General features: G+C 44.9%; 1 protein-coding gene across 1 annotated transcript in view; it reads left to right on the forward strand.

The window, feature by feature from the left end:
- The first annotated feature begins 16378 nt into the window (after positions 1 to 16378).
- CIMIP2C (ciliary microtubule inner protein 2C) overlaps positions 16379 to 18808 on the forward strand; it is a 28699-nt gene continuing 26269 nt past the window's right edge. The window contains exon 1 of the mRNA XM_083733855.1: positions 16379 to 16549. Within this exon, the coding sequence (XP_083589981.1) occupies positions 16476 to 16549 (74 nt within the window). The 5' untranslated portion in view covers positions 16379 to 16475. The remainder of the gene's footprint in view (positions 16550 to 18808) is intronic.

Here is an 18808-nt window from a genome sequence, read left to right on the forward strand (position 1 = left end):
TTTTCCCAGCCACTCTGGGCAGCTTCCAGCAGCATATTAAAAGCACAATAAAATATCAAACATTAAAAACTTCCCAAAACAGGGCTGCCTTCAGATGTCTTCTAAAAGTCAGTTGTTTATTTCCTTGACATCTGATGGGAGGGCCTTCCACAGGGAGGGCGCCACCACCGAGAAGGCCCTCCGCCTGGTTCCCTGTAACCCCACTTCTCGCAATGAGGGAACCGCCAGAAGGCCCTCGGAGCTGGACCTCAGTGTCCAGGCTGAATGATGGAGGGGGAGACGCTCCTTCAGGTCTACTGAGCCGAGGCCATTTAGAGCTTTCTGCTTAATTAGATGACCTTTTGAGTTTGTGCAGGTAGCAAACACTTTTCATGCGCCTCGTTGCAGAGGATGACTCAATGCGCCTCCGCTCCAGAGAGCACCTTTTGGAGCTAGCCCCAAATGCTTCTTCATTTTAATGAGGCCATTTTTCAGCTCGTGGGCCTGGCGACAGATAGGCGAAGGAGCAAGCAGCCTTGGACGGCCAGGAGATCCGTCTCCCTGCTGGGCTGGAGAGGCTATGAGGTGAGGTAGAGCAGCTGGCAGCGACTGAGGATTCTAAGAAAAATTTCCTCTCTCTCTCTTCCGAAGGTGTTTCAGATGCACTGCAAATACTATCGATTAGCAGGTCTACTGCTTGGGAGAATCTGGGAGGTTGAGTAATCCAGACTGGTTAGAGCAGGGGTCAGCAACCCGCGGCTCTGGAGCCGCATGTGGCTCTTTTACACCTTTGCCGCGGCTCCGGGGCGGATACTAGCGAGGGGAGGAGGCGCATTGTGCGCCCCGACATTCCCCACTGTGGCGGGCGCTGTACTGGCTGTGACGTCGCATGGGGGCGATGCGTGCGTTAGTCATGCACCGTCCTGACGTCACCTTCCTGCCCGCCCACCCGCTACATTGTAAGGGGCATGTACGCTGGTCACTGTTTTGAAGGGGAGTGAAGAACACACACACACAAAAAGGTGTGTTAATTTAACGTTTATTTCCATGAGGAGGAGTAATTCTGAGGAGTCAAACAAAGAAATAATAAAAAAGTGACAAAAAAGTTATTTTTATAATGATGAGTTTTGCGGCTCCCAGTTTTTTTTTTCTTTGGAAACGGGTCCAAATGGCTCTTTTTGTCTTAAAGGTTGCAGACCCCTGGGTTAGAGGATGATGTGGATTAATGCTTCTGTCAGGCCCATTGCTGAGTGATTCCTGGTGCTCAATCAAAGCTCCATGTGGTCCAGTCAGGTCTGGCATCCAAACAGGCTCAGCATGTTGCTTCTCACATAGGATGGCTAGAAGCTTCTCCCCCTCACCTCCAAAACATAAAAGCTTATTCCCAGTAATAATAATTTAGGTATAATAATAATAATAATAATAATAATAATAATAATAATAATAATTTATTATTTATACCCCACCCATCTGGCTGAGTTTCCCCAGCCACTCTGGGCGGCTTCCAATCAAGTGTTAAAAACAATACAGCATTAAACATTCAAAACTTCCCTAAACAGGGCTGCCTTCAGATGTCTTTTAAAGATAAGATAGCTGCTTATTTCCTTCACATCTGAAGGGAGGGTATTCCACAGGGCGGGTGCCACTACTGAGAAGGCCCTCTGCCTGGTTCCCTGTAACCTCACAATGAGGGAACCACCAGAAGGCCCTCGGTGCTGGATCTCAGTGTCTGGGCTGAATGATGGGGGTGGAGACGCTCCTTCAGGTATACAGGACCGAGGCCGTTTAGGGCTTTAAAGGTAAGCACCAACACTTTGAATTGTGATCGGAAACGTACTGGGAGCCAATGCAGATCTCTCAGGACTGGTGTTATGTGGTTCCGGTGGCCTCCCCAGTCACCAGTCTAGCTGCCATATTCTGGATTAGTTATAGTTTCCTGCTCACCTTCAAAGGTAGCCCCATGTAGAGCACGTTGCAGTAGTCCAAGTGGGAGATAACCAGAGCATGCACCACTCTGGCAAGACAGTCCATGGGCAGGTAGGGTCTCATCCTGTGTACCAGATGGAGCTGGTAGACAGCTGCCCTGGACACAGAATTGACCTGCGTCTCCATGGACAGCTGTGAGTCCAAAATGACTCCCAGGCTGCGCACCTGGTCCTTCGGGGGCACAGTTACCGCATTCAGGACCAGGGATTACAGTCAAAGACTAGCTCACATAACATAACACAATAAAAACAGCTTTCTTAAATATAAAATACACAATCAGAGCAGATTGCAGCAAAAGCTCATGAGTTAAAATTGAGATATATACATACACCCTTACAATTGAGATTTGGGCTACCCTAAAAAATTGACCCTGAGGCACCCCAAAGGGCGACTTCAGCATTTCCCTAGTAAGCTATTTTATTCTAGAGCATGACCTGTGCCTACAAATCTGGACGCAGAATCTGGCTACCAGCCAGGTCGTCTTATGATCTTTGCCTAAGAGGAGGGAATTAAGTTTAGACTTGTCTGAAAGATCGGCGAGCCTCTTCAGCAAAGGATCAATGGTGTCTCTACGAATCTCAACAGTAAAAGGACATCTAAAAAATATATGTTTGAGGCTGCCCTATTTCCCCTAATGGGCAGGCGCAAAGTCTCTGTGTGTACGGGACCCAGTATCTGGACCCTTGTTTCCATTGTCTGATGCCTCCCCATAAGCTAGGGGTGTGCTGGAAATCAATGGGGGCACTGCACCTCACATATAATGTCATGCTCTCCAACATATTGAGTCTCCAAACTGGGATGTGAGTCTTCCTGCCTGGGGGGCCTATGTGAGTCACGTGACCTGAGTGAGATTAAGGAGCTGAGATCTGCTTTTTTCAGGGCTGTGCTCATGTAGGGCCCTAAAACACATGTTTTTGGGCACTGTTCACAATCGCAGCTTTGAAAAATGCATTTTCAGGGAGGGTAGAATTATCCTGGAGAAGAGAAGACATGAGAGCCCTCCTGAAATATCTGAAGGGCTGCCCCATGGAAGATGGAGCCAGCTTGTTTTCTGCTGCTCTGGAAGGTAGGACCCAAACTGATGGATTCAAAGGACAAGACAGGAGGTGTCAACTAAACATCAGGAAGGACTTTCTGACAGTGTTTGACAGTGGAATGGTCTCCCTTGGAAGGCGGTGGACTCTCCTTCCTTGGGGTTCTGAAGCAGAGGTTGGATGGACACCTGTCAGGGATACTTGAGCTGAGATTCTGGCACTGCAAGGGGTTGGACTAAATGATCCTTGGGGTGCATCCCAACTTCTATGGTTCCATGTGCCTGAGAGAAGCATCAATGCCCATTGTCCTGTAACATGTAACCAGTTTAGATTACTCAAACCATCTAGATTGGTGGCCATCAATGCATAATATAACAACAACAACAACAACAACAACAACAACAATTTATTTATACCCCACCCATCTGGCTGGATTTCGGCAGCCACTCTGGGTGGCTTCCAACAAAGTATTAAAATACAGTGGTCTGTTAAACATTAAAAGCTTCCCTGAACAGGGCTGCCTTCAGATGTCTTCTAAAAGTCTGGTAGTTGTTGTTCTTTTTGACATCTGATGCAAGGGCATTCCACAGGGCAGGGGCCACCATGGAGAAGGCCCTCTGCCTGGTTCCCTGTAATTTGGCTTCTCGTAGCGAGGGAACCGGTAGAACAGTGTTTCCCAACCTTGTGCCTCCAGATGTTTTTGGCCTACAACTCCCATCATCCCTGACCACTGGTCTTGCTAGCTAGGGATGATGGGAGTTGTAGGCCAAAAACATCTGGAGGCACAAGGTTGGGAAACACTGCGGTAGAAGACCCTCGGAGCTGGACCTCAGTGTCTGGGCTGAATGATGGGGGTGGAGACGCTCCTTCGGGTCTACTGGGACGAGCTCGTTTAGGGCTTTAAAGGTCAGCACCAACACTTTGAATTGTACTCGGAAACGTACTGGGAGCCAATGTAGGTCTTTCAAGACCGGTGTCATGTGGTCTCGGCAGCCGCTCCCAGTCACTAGTCTAGCTGCCTCATTCTGGATTAGTTGCAGTTTCTGGGTCACCTTCTAAGGTAGACCCACATAGAGCGCATTGCAGTAGTCCAAGCGAGAGATAACTAGAGCATGCCCCACTCTGGCAAGACAGTGCACGGGCAGATAGGGTCTCATCCTGTGTACCACATGGAGCTGGTAAACAGCTGCCCTGGACACAGAATTAACCTGCCCGTCCCTGGACAGCTGTGAGTCCAAAATGACTCCCAGGCTGTGCACCTGGTCCTTCAGGGGCACAGTTACCCATTCAGGGGTACAGCGTTCTGTACAAAATTTGGAACTGAATCAGGACTCCGTAAGCATCCTTTCCATTCCTGATGCAAAAAAAAAGCTATATGATTTGAAACTCAAAATCCGAAGGGAATATTCCAAAGAAATGGGAAGGCTCTCAAGCTGCAACTGTTTTTAGCATGTGTGAACAATGAGCTCCGGGGGGGGGGGGTTCCCCCACGCTTGCTTCCCCCCTGATAATTTAGCAGCTTAGGGTGGGTGAGCGTGTGGGAAGGGTGTTGCATTCTCATTCAGTGTCAGAAATCACCTCCCACCTCTGCTCAGGCAGGCTGCTGAATGCCTGCGATTTGCAAAACACGGCTGTGTGTGCACGAGAGAGTTGTGAAAGTAGAAGCATTGCAATGCTCTTCGCGGCGGGTTATCTGGAGAAAACATCCCTCTCACTTGGCACTTGAGCGCCAGTCATTCTCCTAATATCTCCTCCTAACAGTGACCAGCAGGTATCTTTATGCAGCGACTCCAGCAAAGACGGCGACGGAGAATGTTTTCTCAATTCATAGCTGACTAGAAATTAGCACCTGCCACGATAAGAGCAAACCATGTTCGTTTTCCATTAGGATCCCACTGCCAGCCTGGACACCTCGGAGAGCAAAAGCTGGGCAGTAATTTCACAGTCTAAATAAGAATACACAGAGAAGGGTTAAGCCTTTCTAAACACCAGGAAGGCTGGAGCTTCTTGAAAAATTGCATTGTACTGTAATGAGCATCCCAATCTTACAGTGGGTGAGAATTTTCAGGCATTGCAACCTTATAACTGTTGTTCGGTTTCCTTTTGGGGGAGGCAGCTGGAGGCTCGTTGCATTTTCTAATATTTAAGAACATAAGGCAAGCTTGCTGGATCAGGCTAATGGCCCATCTGCAGGATGTAACAATAAGAAGTTTACTCACATTCAGTTCACAGTTGGATCCCTGAAGGCAGGCTTTAGCTTACAGTTATAGAAGAGCAGTAAGGATGCAGGTGGCGCGGTGGGTTAAACCACAGAGCCTAGGGTGTGCCGATCAGAAGGTTGGCGGTTCGAATTCCCGCGACGGGGTGAGCTCCCGTTGCTTGGTCCCTGCTCCTGCCAACCTAGCAGTTCGAAAGCATGTCAAAGTGCAAGTAGATAAATAGGTACCACTCCGGTGGGAAGGTAAATGACGTTTCTGTGCGCTGCTCTGGTTCGCCAGAAGCGGCTTAGTCCTGCCGGCCACATGACCCAGAAGCTGTACGCTGGCTCCCTCGGCCAATAAAGCGAGATGAGCGCCGCAATCCCAGAGTCGGCCAAGACTGGACCTAACGGCCAGGGGTCCCTTTACCTTTACATTAGGTGAAAACCAAGTAGCTGGTGCCAGTTTGCCAAGTGGAAAAAAATCCTACCAGGCCCCTCAATGGTGACCAACCAAGGTCCATAGCAAGGTCAAGGAACGAAAACCTTAAAGGGTGGAAGGGTGGGAAACAGGAGCAGCTGGTAGGCGGTAAAAGAGGGAGATCCCCGGCCGCATCCTGCTTTAAATAAGGCAGGCCACACCCCCAGAGCCAGCTGATTGGCTGGCCAGGAGGTGATGCAGCTGGGAATCCCCCCAATCGTGCGGGGGCTGGAGCCGTGAAGCCCGCAACTCCACCTTCTCCGAAGGGCGGAGGTGGCTTTTGGGAACCTCTGACACAAAGCCTTTTGGAGGCAGTGACACTTCTGAATCCCAATTGCTGGAAACCAAAGGAGGGAAGAGTTGGTCCTGAGTTCAAACCCTGCTTGCTGGTATCCCAGAGGTTGGCCACTGTGAGAACAGGATGCTGGACTTGATGGGTCATTTGCCGGATCCAGCAGGGATCTTCTCAGCTTCTTATATTGGCTGGTTTGACTTTTCTGATATGATGCTATTTTTCCCCCCTTTTATTAATCTGGATGCTCTTTGAAGTGTTACATAACATGACTGTATTGTGTGATGCATCATAGCTGCTAAGTGGGAAGGGTTTCTTTTGTTGCAGAGGTGCTGTTGTTGCTCAACCTTAAAATGAAAAAGAAAAAAGCCACTCCAACTCACTGGTCCTACTCCAGTGTTGCAATGGAGTGCCCTGGTCTCCCTCATTCTGAGGAATCTGAGGAGAGAGAAAGTGCAAGAACGGATCTGTTTACGCCGCTCGGAAAATTAATGCAAACTAGGTCATTGCAGGACACCAAACGCTTTTCCAGGACCTCTGGTGTAACCAGGTAGTGCTTTGGGAGGTTTTGTTACAAGAAGGTAGATTCCATAGCTGATGTAGACATTTAACCTTTTCTCTGGTAGCTGTGTGCCCAGCACTGTGCCCCTGGGTTGGGGTGCTGGGAAGGCGGCCCCTCATTCCAGCATAGAAAGCTGCCATATGCATAATAATAATATTATAATTTATTATACCCCACCCAACTGGCTGGGTTTCCCCAGCCGCTCTGGGCGGATTCCAACAGGAGATTAAAAATACATTAAAACATAGGCAGAGCTGAATCTCCTCCGGCTCGCAGTGGATCCCCCAGAAGGCTCTGGCATGGGTCTTCCCCAGCCCAGCTAAATAATAATAATAATAATAATAATAATAATAATAATAATAATAATTTATTATTTATACCCTGCCCGTCTGGCTGGGCTTCCCCAGCCACTCTGGGCGGCTTCCAACAAAACACTAAAATACAATAACCTATTAAACATTAAAAGCTTCCCTAAACAGGGCTGCCTTCAGATGTCTTCTAAAAGTTTGGTAGTTATTTTTCTCTTTGACATCTGGTGGGAGGGCGTTCCACAGGGCGGGAGCCACCACCGAGAAGGCCCTCGTTCCCTATAACTTGGCTTCTTGCAGTGAGGGAACCACCAGAAGGCCCTCAAAGGAAGACTTCAGTGAGTGATGGGGGTTGAGACGCTCCTTCAGGTATACTGGACAGAGGCCATTTAGGGCTTTCAAGGTCAGCACCAACACTTTGAACTGTGCTCGGAAACGTACTGGGAGCCAGTGTAGGTCTTTCAAGACCGGTGTTATGTGGTCTCGGCAGCCGCTCCCAGTCACCAGTCTAGCTGCCGCATTCTGGATTAGTTGTAGTTTCTGGGTCATCTTCAAAGGGAGCCCCATATAGAGGGCATTGCAGTAGTCCAAGCGAGAGATAACCAGAGCATGCATCACTCTGGCGAGACAGTCTGCAGGCAGGTAGGGTCTCAGCCTACATACCAGATGGAGCTGGTAAACAGCTGCCCTGGACACAGAATTGACCTGTGCCTCCATGGACAGCTGTGAGTACAGAATGACTCCCAGGCTGCACACCTGCTCCTTCAGGGGCACAGTTACCCCATTCAGGACCAGGGAGCCCTCCACACCCGCCCGCCCCCTGTCCCCCAAGAACAGTTGCTCTGTCTTGTCAGAGATAATGAGATCCCTTTTCACTGGAGATTGAGCCATGGACCTTCTGCTTGGAGGAAACACCCAACCCTATGTGAGCTTTGCCAGGTTGCACACTCTTCCATCTCTGAGCTTGGTTGCAGAATGCAACTGAGCAGCACTGCAGAATGAACATATTGTTATGGTTCAGACTGAGTCACTGGCACCAACTATAGGGGCCCTGGGAGCCCGGGAACCCACCAAAAAAAAAATCTGTATAAGGCAGATTTCTCAGCAGCAGAGAAATCTGCCTTATACAGAATTTTTTGTGTGAACAATCTTCAAGGGCAGCACCTGGAAGAAGGCATTACAGTTGCCTAGCCTTGTGCTTCACTGCAGATGGTGACAGCAGTCACGAAATGAAAAGACGCCTGCTTCTTGGGAGGAAAGCAATGACAAACCTAGACAGCATCTTAAAAAGCAGAGACATCACCTTGCCCACAAAGGTCCATATAGTAAAAGCTATGGTGTTCCCAGTAGTGATGTATGGAAGTGAGAGCCGGACCATCAAGAAGGCTGATCGCCAGAGAATGGATGCTTTTGAATTCTGGTGCTGGAGGAGACTCTTGTGAGTCCCATGGACTGCAAGAAGATCAAACCTCTCCATTCTGAAGGAAATCAGCCCTGAGTGCTCACTGGAAGGACAGATCCTGAAGCTGAGGCTCCAAGACTTTGGCCACCTCATGAGAAGAGAAGACTCCCTGGAAAAGACCCTGATGTTGGGAAAGATGGAGAGCACAAGGAGAAGGGGACGGTAGAGGACGAGATGGTGGAACAGTGTTCTCAAAGCTACAAACATGAGTTTGACCAAACTGGGGGTGGCAGTGGAAGACAGGAGGGCCTGGCGTGCTCTGGTCCAGGGGGTCACGAAGAGTCGGACATGACTAAACAACTAAGCAACAACAACAAAGCCTTGTGCTTTGGTGCCGAATGTGTCCCAATCCGCAAGGGAATCCCAGGTGGGCTGGCGGCCGGGGGAAACACAGCAGCCAGCCCATTTATCATGGTTTCCAAACCATGATGTGCTCAGTGGCGGAGTAAACCGGGATAATGAAGAGGAATAGGGTGAGTGGCAAGGAAATGGGTCTGTCAGCATCTGCCTCATTGAGTCCCAAAGGAGTCCCAAAATGCTCATCACGTCCGACGCCAAAGACTTAATGAGACGCGAAGGAGAGCCTTTTGCGAGCTGTTGTTCTCCTCATGATTATTATCTCTTTTAATGCAGTGAGTGTCTGCCTGGGGAAGAAAGAACCAGTGGAATACAGGATTTTTTTTAAAAAAAACCCATTATTTATTCCTACGTGATCGAGGCTGAATTGGGGTGGGGGAGGAAGAGGGAAGCTGTTTGCAGAGGCACCCAAAGCAATTGCAGAAGAGCAACTTCACCTCTCACTCGCCCACAAATTGTCTCCAGTGAAGCTCAGCTACTCTTTCGATCGCCCGCTTTTGCTTCTCAAAACAAAGGCTCCCAATTACCTTTTCGACTCCCACCTCGCATTAGCACATTTGTGCTGGGGAACAGAAGCTCCCGGAGGTTTTGCACCTGTTTCGATTGTCGGTAGAGCATTGTTGGCGTCGACTTATTCATTAAGTGATGCTGTGGGTTTGTGGGGAGGGGGGTCAGTTTGGATGGCGCCCCGAGTTCCCTTCTGCTTCTTGGGGTCCTGAACCCAAAGAGGGTTGGGATGTAACAGAGGACGGCGACAAAAATTGATGGCAAAAATTAGGGACCAGGAGGAGTCGTCGCTGATGGAAGAGTCAAATCCATTTGAAGGAGTGTCTCCACCCCCATCGTTCTGCCTGAGGTCCAGCTTCGAGGGCCTTCTGGTGGTTCCCTCCCTGCAAGATGTGAGGTTATAGGGAACCAGACAGAGGGCCTTTTCGGTGGTGGCGCCCGCCCTGTGGAACGCCCTCCCATCAGATGTCAAGGAAATAAACAACTACCTGACTTTTAGAAGACATCTGAAGGCAGCCCTGTTCAGGGAAGTTTTTAATGTGTGACATTTTAATGAATTTTTAATCTCTGTTGGAAGCTGCCCTGAGTGGCTGGCGGGAGGTACAAATAAATTATTATTATTATTATTATTATTATTATTATTATTATTATTAAACTATTTGAAGATATGCTGGGTCCAAAGCTTCCAGAAGCAAGATCTGGTGAGGTTTCGATGCTGAAAGCCCCTCCATCCTATGCTCAGGTTGTAAATAAAACCCTATATCCTACAGTTATGGTGCTGGAGGAGACTCTTGAGAGTCCCAGGGACTGCAAGAAGATCAAACCTAACCATTCTGAAGGAAATCAGTTTTGTAAGCAGAAATATACGGCATGTTACAAAGTAGAAAAAGATAGAGATATTGGTTAGGAGTTTTGAAATGTAATAGGGAAGATAAGAAAGGCATACTAAGAGATTAGATTGGAAATTTTTTAGATAGGGCTGTTGAAAGTCAAAAAAATTGAATAAGATGTAAAAGTATGTATCACCTCCTGGCAAATAGAAGGTGAAGAAATGGAGGCAGTGAGAGATTTTACTTTCTTGGGCTCCATGATCACTGCAGATGGTGACAGCAGCCACGAAATTAAAAGACACCTGTTTCTTGGGAGAAAGGCGATGGCAAACCTAGACAGCATCTTAAAAAGCAGAGACATCACCTTGCCAACAAAGGTCCGTATAGTTAAAGCTCTGGTTTTCCCAGTAGTGATGTATGGAAGTGAGATCTGGACCATAAAGAAGGCTGATCGCCAAATAATGGTTGCTTTTGAATTCTGGTGCTGGAGGAGACTCTTGAGAGTCCCATGGACTGCAAGAAGATCAAACCAATCCATTCTGAAGGAAATCAGCCCTGAGTGCTCACTGGAAGGACAGATCCTGAAGCTGAGGCTCCAATACTTTGGCCACCTCATGAGAAGAGAAGACTCCCTGGAAAAGACCCTGATGTTGGGAAAGATGGAGGGTGCAAGGAGAAGGGGACGACAGAGAACGAGATGGTTTGATAGTGTTCTTGAAGCTACCAGCATGAGTTTGACCAGACTGCGGGAGGCAGTGGAAGACAGGAGTGCCTGGCGTGCTCTGGTCCAGGGGGTCACGAAGAGTCGGACACAACTAAACGACTAAACAACAGCAACAAAAGTCTGTATTTTAAAAAACTTTTATATATATTCCTTTTTAAACTAGGCCTTTAGTTGATCTTATTGACATCCAACACCCTTTTAGAATGTAGTTCTTTGGTGTGTGTGTTTTTATTGGGTTATTGTTTTTGGTTTGATCTTACACGTTTTTGGTTTGATGTTATATGTTGTGTTCTTGTTTGTGAACCGCCCTGAGACCTCTGGGTATAGGTGGTGGAGGAATTGAATCAATCAATCAGTCAGTCAATCATTATTCCAAGGAAACTAAACTTAGGAAAGGGCCTGGAACCCCTGGGGTCTCCCATCGCACAGAAATTGGGGTGGCATAGAACTGTACTTAGAGGGATGGAAAAACCTTCTCGATAGGGCAGCTGGCGAAAGAAAGAAAGAAAGAAAGAAAGAAAGAAAGAAAGAAAGAAAGAAAGAAAGAAAGAAAGAAAGAAAGAAAGAAAATGTGTTTGTGTGTGTGTGGAAAGCTGCTTCTAGCCTCTTATCTTGCTTGGTCACGGAACGTATTGGATTGCGCACCATGCAATATTTATTGACGAAAGATGCTCTGCTGCTTTCTTCCAGATCAACGACGACGAGTTCTTGAAAAACGGCCCAAGATCCAGGATAGGGAGATGAGCCTTTTGTGTTATTTTTAAAAAGGCACATGCACTGCCATAAGCAACTTGGAAAGAAGGCTTCAGGGCCACTAGATGAATTAATACTGCTGCCCAAACACAGACACACCCAGAGGCGTAGGCGTAGGTGGTACCCGGTGCGGAAAATTCTTGTCACCCCCCTCCCCACATTGATTTTTATTTTTTATTTTTTGCCTGCGAAAATGGTTTTACGATTTTTCCTATTTTCTTACAAAGGAATGTGGATTCTGAGCCTCTGATAACAAGTAGGCAGCTATGGACAGATACTTAATCTACAGGACGGATTGTGTTTCGGCTTGTGTTATTTTATTTATATTAATTGTTTATTTATTTAATAAAATCTATTTCAAAAAAACCTGCAAAGTGGTTTACCAAAACAAAAAACAAACACCCCAGCAGTAAAATCAAGAAAAATTAACAATCCTACTTTAAAACATACAGAAGCTAAAATATTAAGATTAAAATTACTTCAACTTCCTAAGCATCTAGGTATGGTTGCCTAAAGAAGAATGCTTTTAGCAGGTGCCCAAAAACAGTCTAGCAAAGGCATGGGCTTTGCTGAAATTTCAGCCTTCACGACATAGGAAAACGGCCAAGGAAACAGCTGTTTTTGTGGAGGAGGGTCAAGATATTAACTGATATGCATAAAATTTCATGTGTAGCTATATAATCCCTAGTGTACTAAGATAAGACCTTTGGAACAGGCATTTTTTTTAAAAAAAAAGTTTTTAATGGACTGCCCTAAAAAGCTGAGACATCACCTTGCCAACAAAGGTCCATATAGTTAAAGCTCTGGTTTTCCCAGATGTATGGAAGTGAGAGCTGGACCATAAAGAAGGCTGATCTTCTTGCAGTCCATGGGACTCTCCAGAGTCTCCTCCAGCACCAGAATTCAAAAGCATCCATTCTTTGGCGACCAGCCTTCTTGATGGTCCAGCTCTCACTTCCATACATCACTACAGTGGTACCTCTGGTTACGTACTTAATTCGTTCCGGAGGTCCGTTCTTAACCTGAAACTGTTCTTAACCTGAAGCACCACTTTAGCTAATGGTGTCTCCTGCTGCTGCTGTGCCACTGCCATGCGATTTCTGTTCTCATCCTGAAGCAAAGTTCTTAATCTGAGGTACGATTTCTGGGTTAGAGGAGTCTGTAACCTGAAGCGTATGTAACCCGAGGTACCACTGTTGTTGTTTAGTCTTTTAGTCGTGTCCGACTCTTCGTGACCCCCTGGACCAGAGCACGCCAGGCACTCCTGTCTTCCACCACTTGCTCCATAGTGGGTCCAAAGCTGTGACTATTGAAGTCCGTTTGACTTCCAAAATGTTCGAAAACCAAGGCACGGCTTCTGATTGGTGCAGGCACCCCAGAAACAATAATCGACAGCCCCATCAGATGTTTGGCTCCCGAAAAACGTCCAGAAACCGCAACACTTCTGGGTTTTCTGGGTTTCAGAACCAAGGCATTTGAGAACCAAGTTACCACTGTATAGCTGTGATATATTTCTGAGAAGGGCCGGAGAAGAGAAGAGGAAAGGAAGTCTTCAGCCCCCAGTTATATCTAGGTCTCATCCAGAAAGTATAACCGGAGATTTTAGGGCAAATTATAAAAACCCACCTGGAAATTTTACCCCTGGAAAAGAGGATGTGTCCTGGAAAAAGAGGACAGACGGCAACCCTGAATAAGTAACGAGAAAGGCAAGGAGGACTGATTGGTATGAAACTCCTTGCAAAAAAATCGTATGGATTTATCACACTGGGAAATCAACTCCCCAAAGTGAGTGATTATATTATTGATATTATCTTTGCTGCCTCTCCCCAAAAGATTTTAATCTGAAGGCAGCCGTGTTTAGGGAAGCTTTTTTGGAAGCCACCCAGAGTAGCTGGGGTACAAATAATATCCGCCTGTCCCATATCCGCCTCCCAACAGCCGTATCGCCATCATTTTCCGTCAGAGGCAATGTCAATTTTACTTAGTCTTTGTGGAATCGTGTACTATAGAATCGTAGAACTATAAAAGGGACCCAAGGGTCATCTAGTCCAACCCCCAGAAATGAAGGAATTTCCAGAGCAGTTTGGAATGATTTTCACGAATGTCGACACAAAGAGATTAGGTCGGTTCCCAAGTTTTAAAAAAGTTCTTTATTTTTCTTTAGAAATTGGTCTGCGTATTATTTTTTACCCATTTTCTCTTAAAGCGTGAGCCCAAATGTGATTTCAAAGCATCCAGGAAAACATATATTTTGGATAGAATCCCTCTTTGGATATTTCTTCGAAACATGATAGTAGCCCTCTCTTTATATCATATTCTATATAACTTCTCAGTTCTCTGTATTGAAACCTTTGCAGGATTGGACCCCTTCCCTTCATGGTTTTGCAACGACAGATATTTGCAATTTCTTTCTTTATTGTTTATCCTATTTGGCCTGCAATCTTAAAATCTCTGTTAAAAATTGCTTTTTAGAAATGCATGTGGATATATCTTAGGGGTTAATAGCATCTGTCAGCTGTTCCACACATCTAGGATTCCATCTATACAAGGGTTACATTTTGAAAAAAATAAAAATAAAAATCCATTGTCCTTTCTCTTTTTACTGTACCATGGAATAATTGCTAGCGGGATTTTAACACAGCTCTCTCATATATACCTGTGAGAAATTCAGCCATTGGGTTATTACTTCTACATGTCTAGCTTTATGATGATATGTTATGTTCAGAAATTTTTTTCCATTGTACCTTTTCCCCAAGGTTGCCATGGGAACAGGAGCATTTTTTTTAATGCATTCCACATAAAGTTTGCAAGTAGTTTTTGCCTGTTCAATAATACCCAAGAGAGTCCAATTTGGGACCGTTTTTAAAACAGTTATTTCCTCACTGCAACCACCACCGGTTCATAATTTAATTTAAACAGCTCTTCTGTGTTTGATGACAACCAGATTCCTCGATATTCATCAGCTTAACTGTCCAATTCATTCCGCTTGCTCTCATCAAATTTGCTCTAATTTATTCCCATAATTTTGGGATTTCTCGGGTTCCTCTTGTATGCAAAGACTTCACCAAACTCCTCTATTAAGCACTTTTTAAGGGAGTAGTTAATGAAAGCATTTCATCACCATGATAGAAAACCGCCCCAAAACCCAGACATTTTGCCAATTTCCCCGTAAAAAAAAAATCCACCAGGTGCTAATCCTGTCATTAAAATTAATTAAAATTAAAATTAATTAATTAAATTCAAAATTAAAAATCTCCTTTGATGTCTTATCTCAAGACTCGAATCCAAGACCCTGAGATGGAGGATCATGCTCTGAGTGCGCTATTTTAATTATTATTATTTTTAAATACTTTTAATTGCTTTTCCCATGTATACATCCTCTAACAATATCTCTCTAACAATTTTCCATATTTTCCACCTCCTCCCCTGGACTTCCCCTATTTTAATTATTATTTTTTTTAAAAAAATCTATGCTGGCTGCACCTTTCGTTGCAATTAAAGTATTGATTTTCAAATTTTTGTTTTACACTCGTTATTGATAGCAATCGTTCAAAATACAGTACCTGGTTATGCTTTATTAAGAATATGCAAAATATTTTTTTAAAAAAATATATATATTTATTACTTTTAAAGCTTACAAGAAAAAAAGAGAAGAAAAAAGACGAGAAGAAAAAACAAAAGAGAAAAAAACAATACAATACAATATATAAACAATACAAAACGCAACCTTAACACATTAAACTAAACAAAAAGGAATATGCAAAATAAATCAACAAACCAACAAACAAATGTTGTTGCTTTGGCCTCTGTATGGCAAATATGTCAATAAAGTAAAAATAGAAAATAAAGAAATGCAATAGATAACTGTTGTTGCTTTTGGCAGCCTTGCTACAAATATATAAATGAAATGAAGTAATTTTGAAATGCAACAAATAATTGGTGCTATTGGCATCCTTTATTGCAAATGTAGAAATAAAATTTTTAAAAATGCAATAACTATTATTTGCTGTGGGCATCTGTATACTTTATTGCGAATGAAGAAATGCCAATAATAATAATAATAATAATAATAATAATATTGATTTGATTTAATGTATTTCTGTTGCTTTTCATTCAAATGAATCCCAAATTGGCTTACAAACAATAAATAACAACGTGAGGAACTATAATACTATATCACACATACAGCAATAATAATAATAATAATAATAATTTGATTTATTGTATTTCTGTGCTGCTTTTCATTCAAATGAATCCCAGATTGGCTTACAAACAATAAATAACAATGTGAGGAACTATAATACTATATCACAAATGCAGTAATAATAATAATATTGATTTGATTTGATTTGTTGTATTTCTGTGCTGCTTTTCATTCAAGCGAATCCCAAATTGGCTTACAAACAATAAATAACAACGTGAGGAACTATAATACTATATCACACATACAGCAATAATAATAATAATAATAATAATAATAATAATAATTTGATTTATTGTATTTCTGTGCTGCTTTTCATTCAAATGAATCCCAGATAGGCTTACAAACAATAAATAACAACGTGAGGAACTATAATACTATATCACACATACAGCAATAATAATAATAATAATAATAATAATAATAATAATAATAATAATAATAATAATTTGATTTATTGTATTTCTGTGCTGCTTTTCATTCAAGTGAATCCCAAATTGGCTTACAAACAATAAATAACAACGTGAGGAACTATAATAGTATATCACACATATAATAATAATAATAATAACCATTATTATTATTATTCCCATTGGGAAACCAGCAGCTGTGACTCTCGAGCGCATTTCTCTCCCTTCTGCGTCTGCGCGGCTCCTCGGCCTCCCGCCCCTCCCTCCCCGTTGCCATGGCGACGGGTTTGTGACCGCCGCGGCCTACGGCCCTCATTGAAGCCTCGGCCTCGCCTGGGCGCCTCGCCTGCCTCCCCGCTTCCCTGCTCGGCCGACGAAGGAGCAGCGCGGCCATGGCTTCGCGCAGCGCCGGGACCCTCCTGACCCAGTACAACGCGGCCTACGTGCCGCCGGGGCTCATGCCCGGGTGGGTCGCTGGGCGGGGGGCGCCTTTTGGGGACCGGGGGGGGGCAAGGAGAATTTTTTTTCTGGGGGTAGATGGAGAGAAAGAAAATGCTGATTAATGGCTTGCTTCTTCGGGGGAAAAAAAGGAAAAAGGGTTTGGCGCCAACATTGCAGTCGGGGTTGGGCTGGATGACCTCTGGGGGTCCCGCCCAGCTCTGAGGTCCCTTAGTGTGGCAACACAGGAGCTTTGGAACTCCCTGCCACTTGATATCAGGCAGGCACCTTCGCTGCGCTTAGGTACATCCTTGTTTTGTCCGCATTGCAGTCGGGGTTGGGCTGGATGACCCCTGGGGGTCCCGCCCAGCTCTGAGGTCCCTTAGTGTGGCAGCACAGGAGCTTTGGAACTCCCTGCCACTTGATATCAGGCAGGCACCTTCGCTGCGCTTAGGTACATCCTTGTTTTGTCCGCATTGCAGTCGGGGTTGGGCTGGATGACCCCTGGGGGTCCCGCCCAGCTCTGAGGTCCCTTAGTGTGGCAGCACAGGAGCTTTGGAACTCCCTGCCACTTGATATCAGGCAGGCACCTTCGCTGCTCTTCAGCACATCCTTGTTTAGTCCACATTGCAGTTGGGGTTGGGCTGAGGGACTTTGGAACTCCCTGCCACTTGATATCAGGCAGGCACCTTCGCTGCTCTTCAGCACATCCTTGTTTAGTCCGCATTGCAGTTGGGGTTGGGCTGAGGAACTTTGGATCCCCCTGCCACTTGATATCAGGCAGGCACCTTCGCTGCGCTTCAGAACATCCGTGTTTAGTCCACATTGCAGTCGGGGTTGGGCTGGATGACCTCTGGTGGTCCCGCCCAGCCTTGTGGTTCCTTAGTGTGGCAGCACAGGAACCTTGGAACTCCCTGCCATTTATTATCAGGCAGGTTTCAGCACATCCTTGTTTAGTCCGCACTGCAGTCGGGACTAGATGGCCCTTGGGGGTCCCATCCAACTCTACCATTTTATGATTTTATGATTCAAGACATTGGGCACCAGCTTGGCTGCTGGCAGGGCATTTTTTCAGCTGGACTTCACTGGAACCTCTCAGGTGGGTGCCATTGCCATTCTATGAGAACAAAGTTCATGGCGAGATCCGGCACTTCATTTTTCTACAAAAATAGCACCGGCTGCAGGAGTTGCTGGAAGGAAGCATACAAGGCGCAACTCCAGATTTGTGCAGGGTTCACTCCTTAGCCTTTTCTTCTCCCGAAAATAATAATAATAATAATAATAATAATAATAATAATAATAATAATAATAATAATAATTTATTATTTGTACCCCGCCCATCTGGCTGGGTTTCCCCAGCCACTCTGGGCGGCTTCCAACAAAGATGAAAGATACACTAAAATGTCACATATTAAAAACTTCCCTAAAAGATTTAGGGTCAGAGTTTCCTTCTCTTATATGGGCCCCCTTCCCAGGTTCACTGTTGCATTTGCAAAGTAAAGGAAGGATTGGACCCTGATTAATAAGAATACACACAGAGACTTGAACCAGCAAGACTCTGGGAAGGGTGCATATAATCGTGTCTCTCTGTGCTTGTCCGAGTCCGCAGCCCCCTGGCCCCGGCCGTTTTATTCACAAAAAAACCTTTTGCAGAGTGTTCAAAAGATTCAGTGTTCAGATTTCTTCTGAGCAATTCCACAAACCCATGTGGGGAGAAAGTTAACCTATAAACACTAGTTATCCATGCATACTTTTGGGGTAAATAAGTTGAGAACTACAAAGAAGAGTATCTGGCAACCCCGGAGGTAATAAACAAGCAATACATATGATAAGGAGGATCTACCCAGATCTACCCACCCAGAAAGAATGGCAGATGAAGGTGATGGCTGAGATGACTGGCAGAATCCGAGACCAGGGAGAAGAGTCGGCGGAAGAAGAGTGGAAGAAATATTGTAAAATTAAGGAATGTTAGAAAGATGTTGGAATTAAACTATGTGGTTTTAGCAGAAAAGATATAAAGGATTAAGTAAAGAGAAATTGATAACAGGTGAAAATGTAAAGTTACAAGATATTAAGGTAAAATATTAAGATAAAAGCAAAAAGGGTAAGGATTTGCTGAAACAACTACTGAACTAGAATACAAAAAAGGGAGGTGAGAGGAGGTCAGGGAAATAAGTAAATGAAAGGTAAGAGATGGAAAGACTGATTTGTTTTTAACTGTTTTTATTTTTCTGTATTTTGTATTTTTTGTCCTTTTTATTTTTTCTTTTCTTTTTCCTATTTTTGT

This window comes from Podarcis gaigeae (genome assembly GCF_964106915.1).
Source record: "Podarcis gaigeae genome assembly, chromosome: 3".
Lineage (NCBI taxonomy): Eukaryota > Metazoa > Chordata > Lepidosauria > Squamata > Lacertidae > Podarcis > Podarcis gaigeae.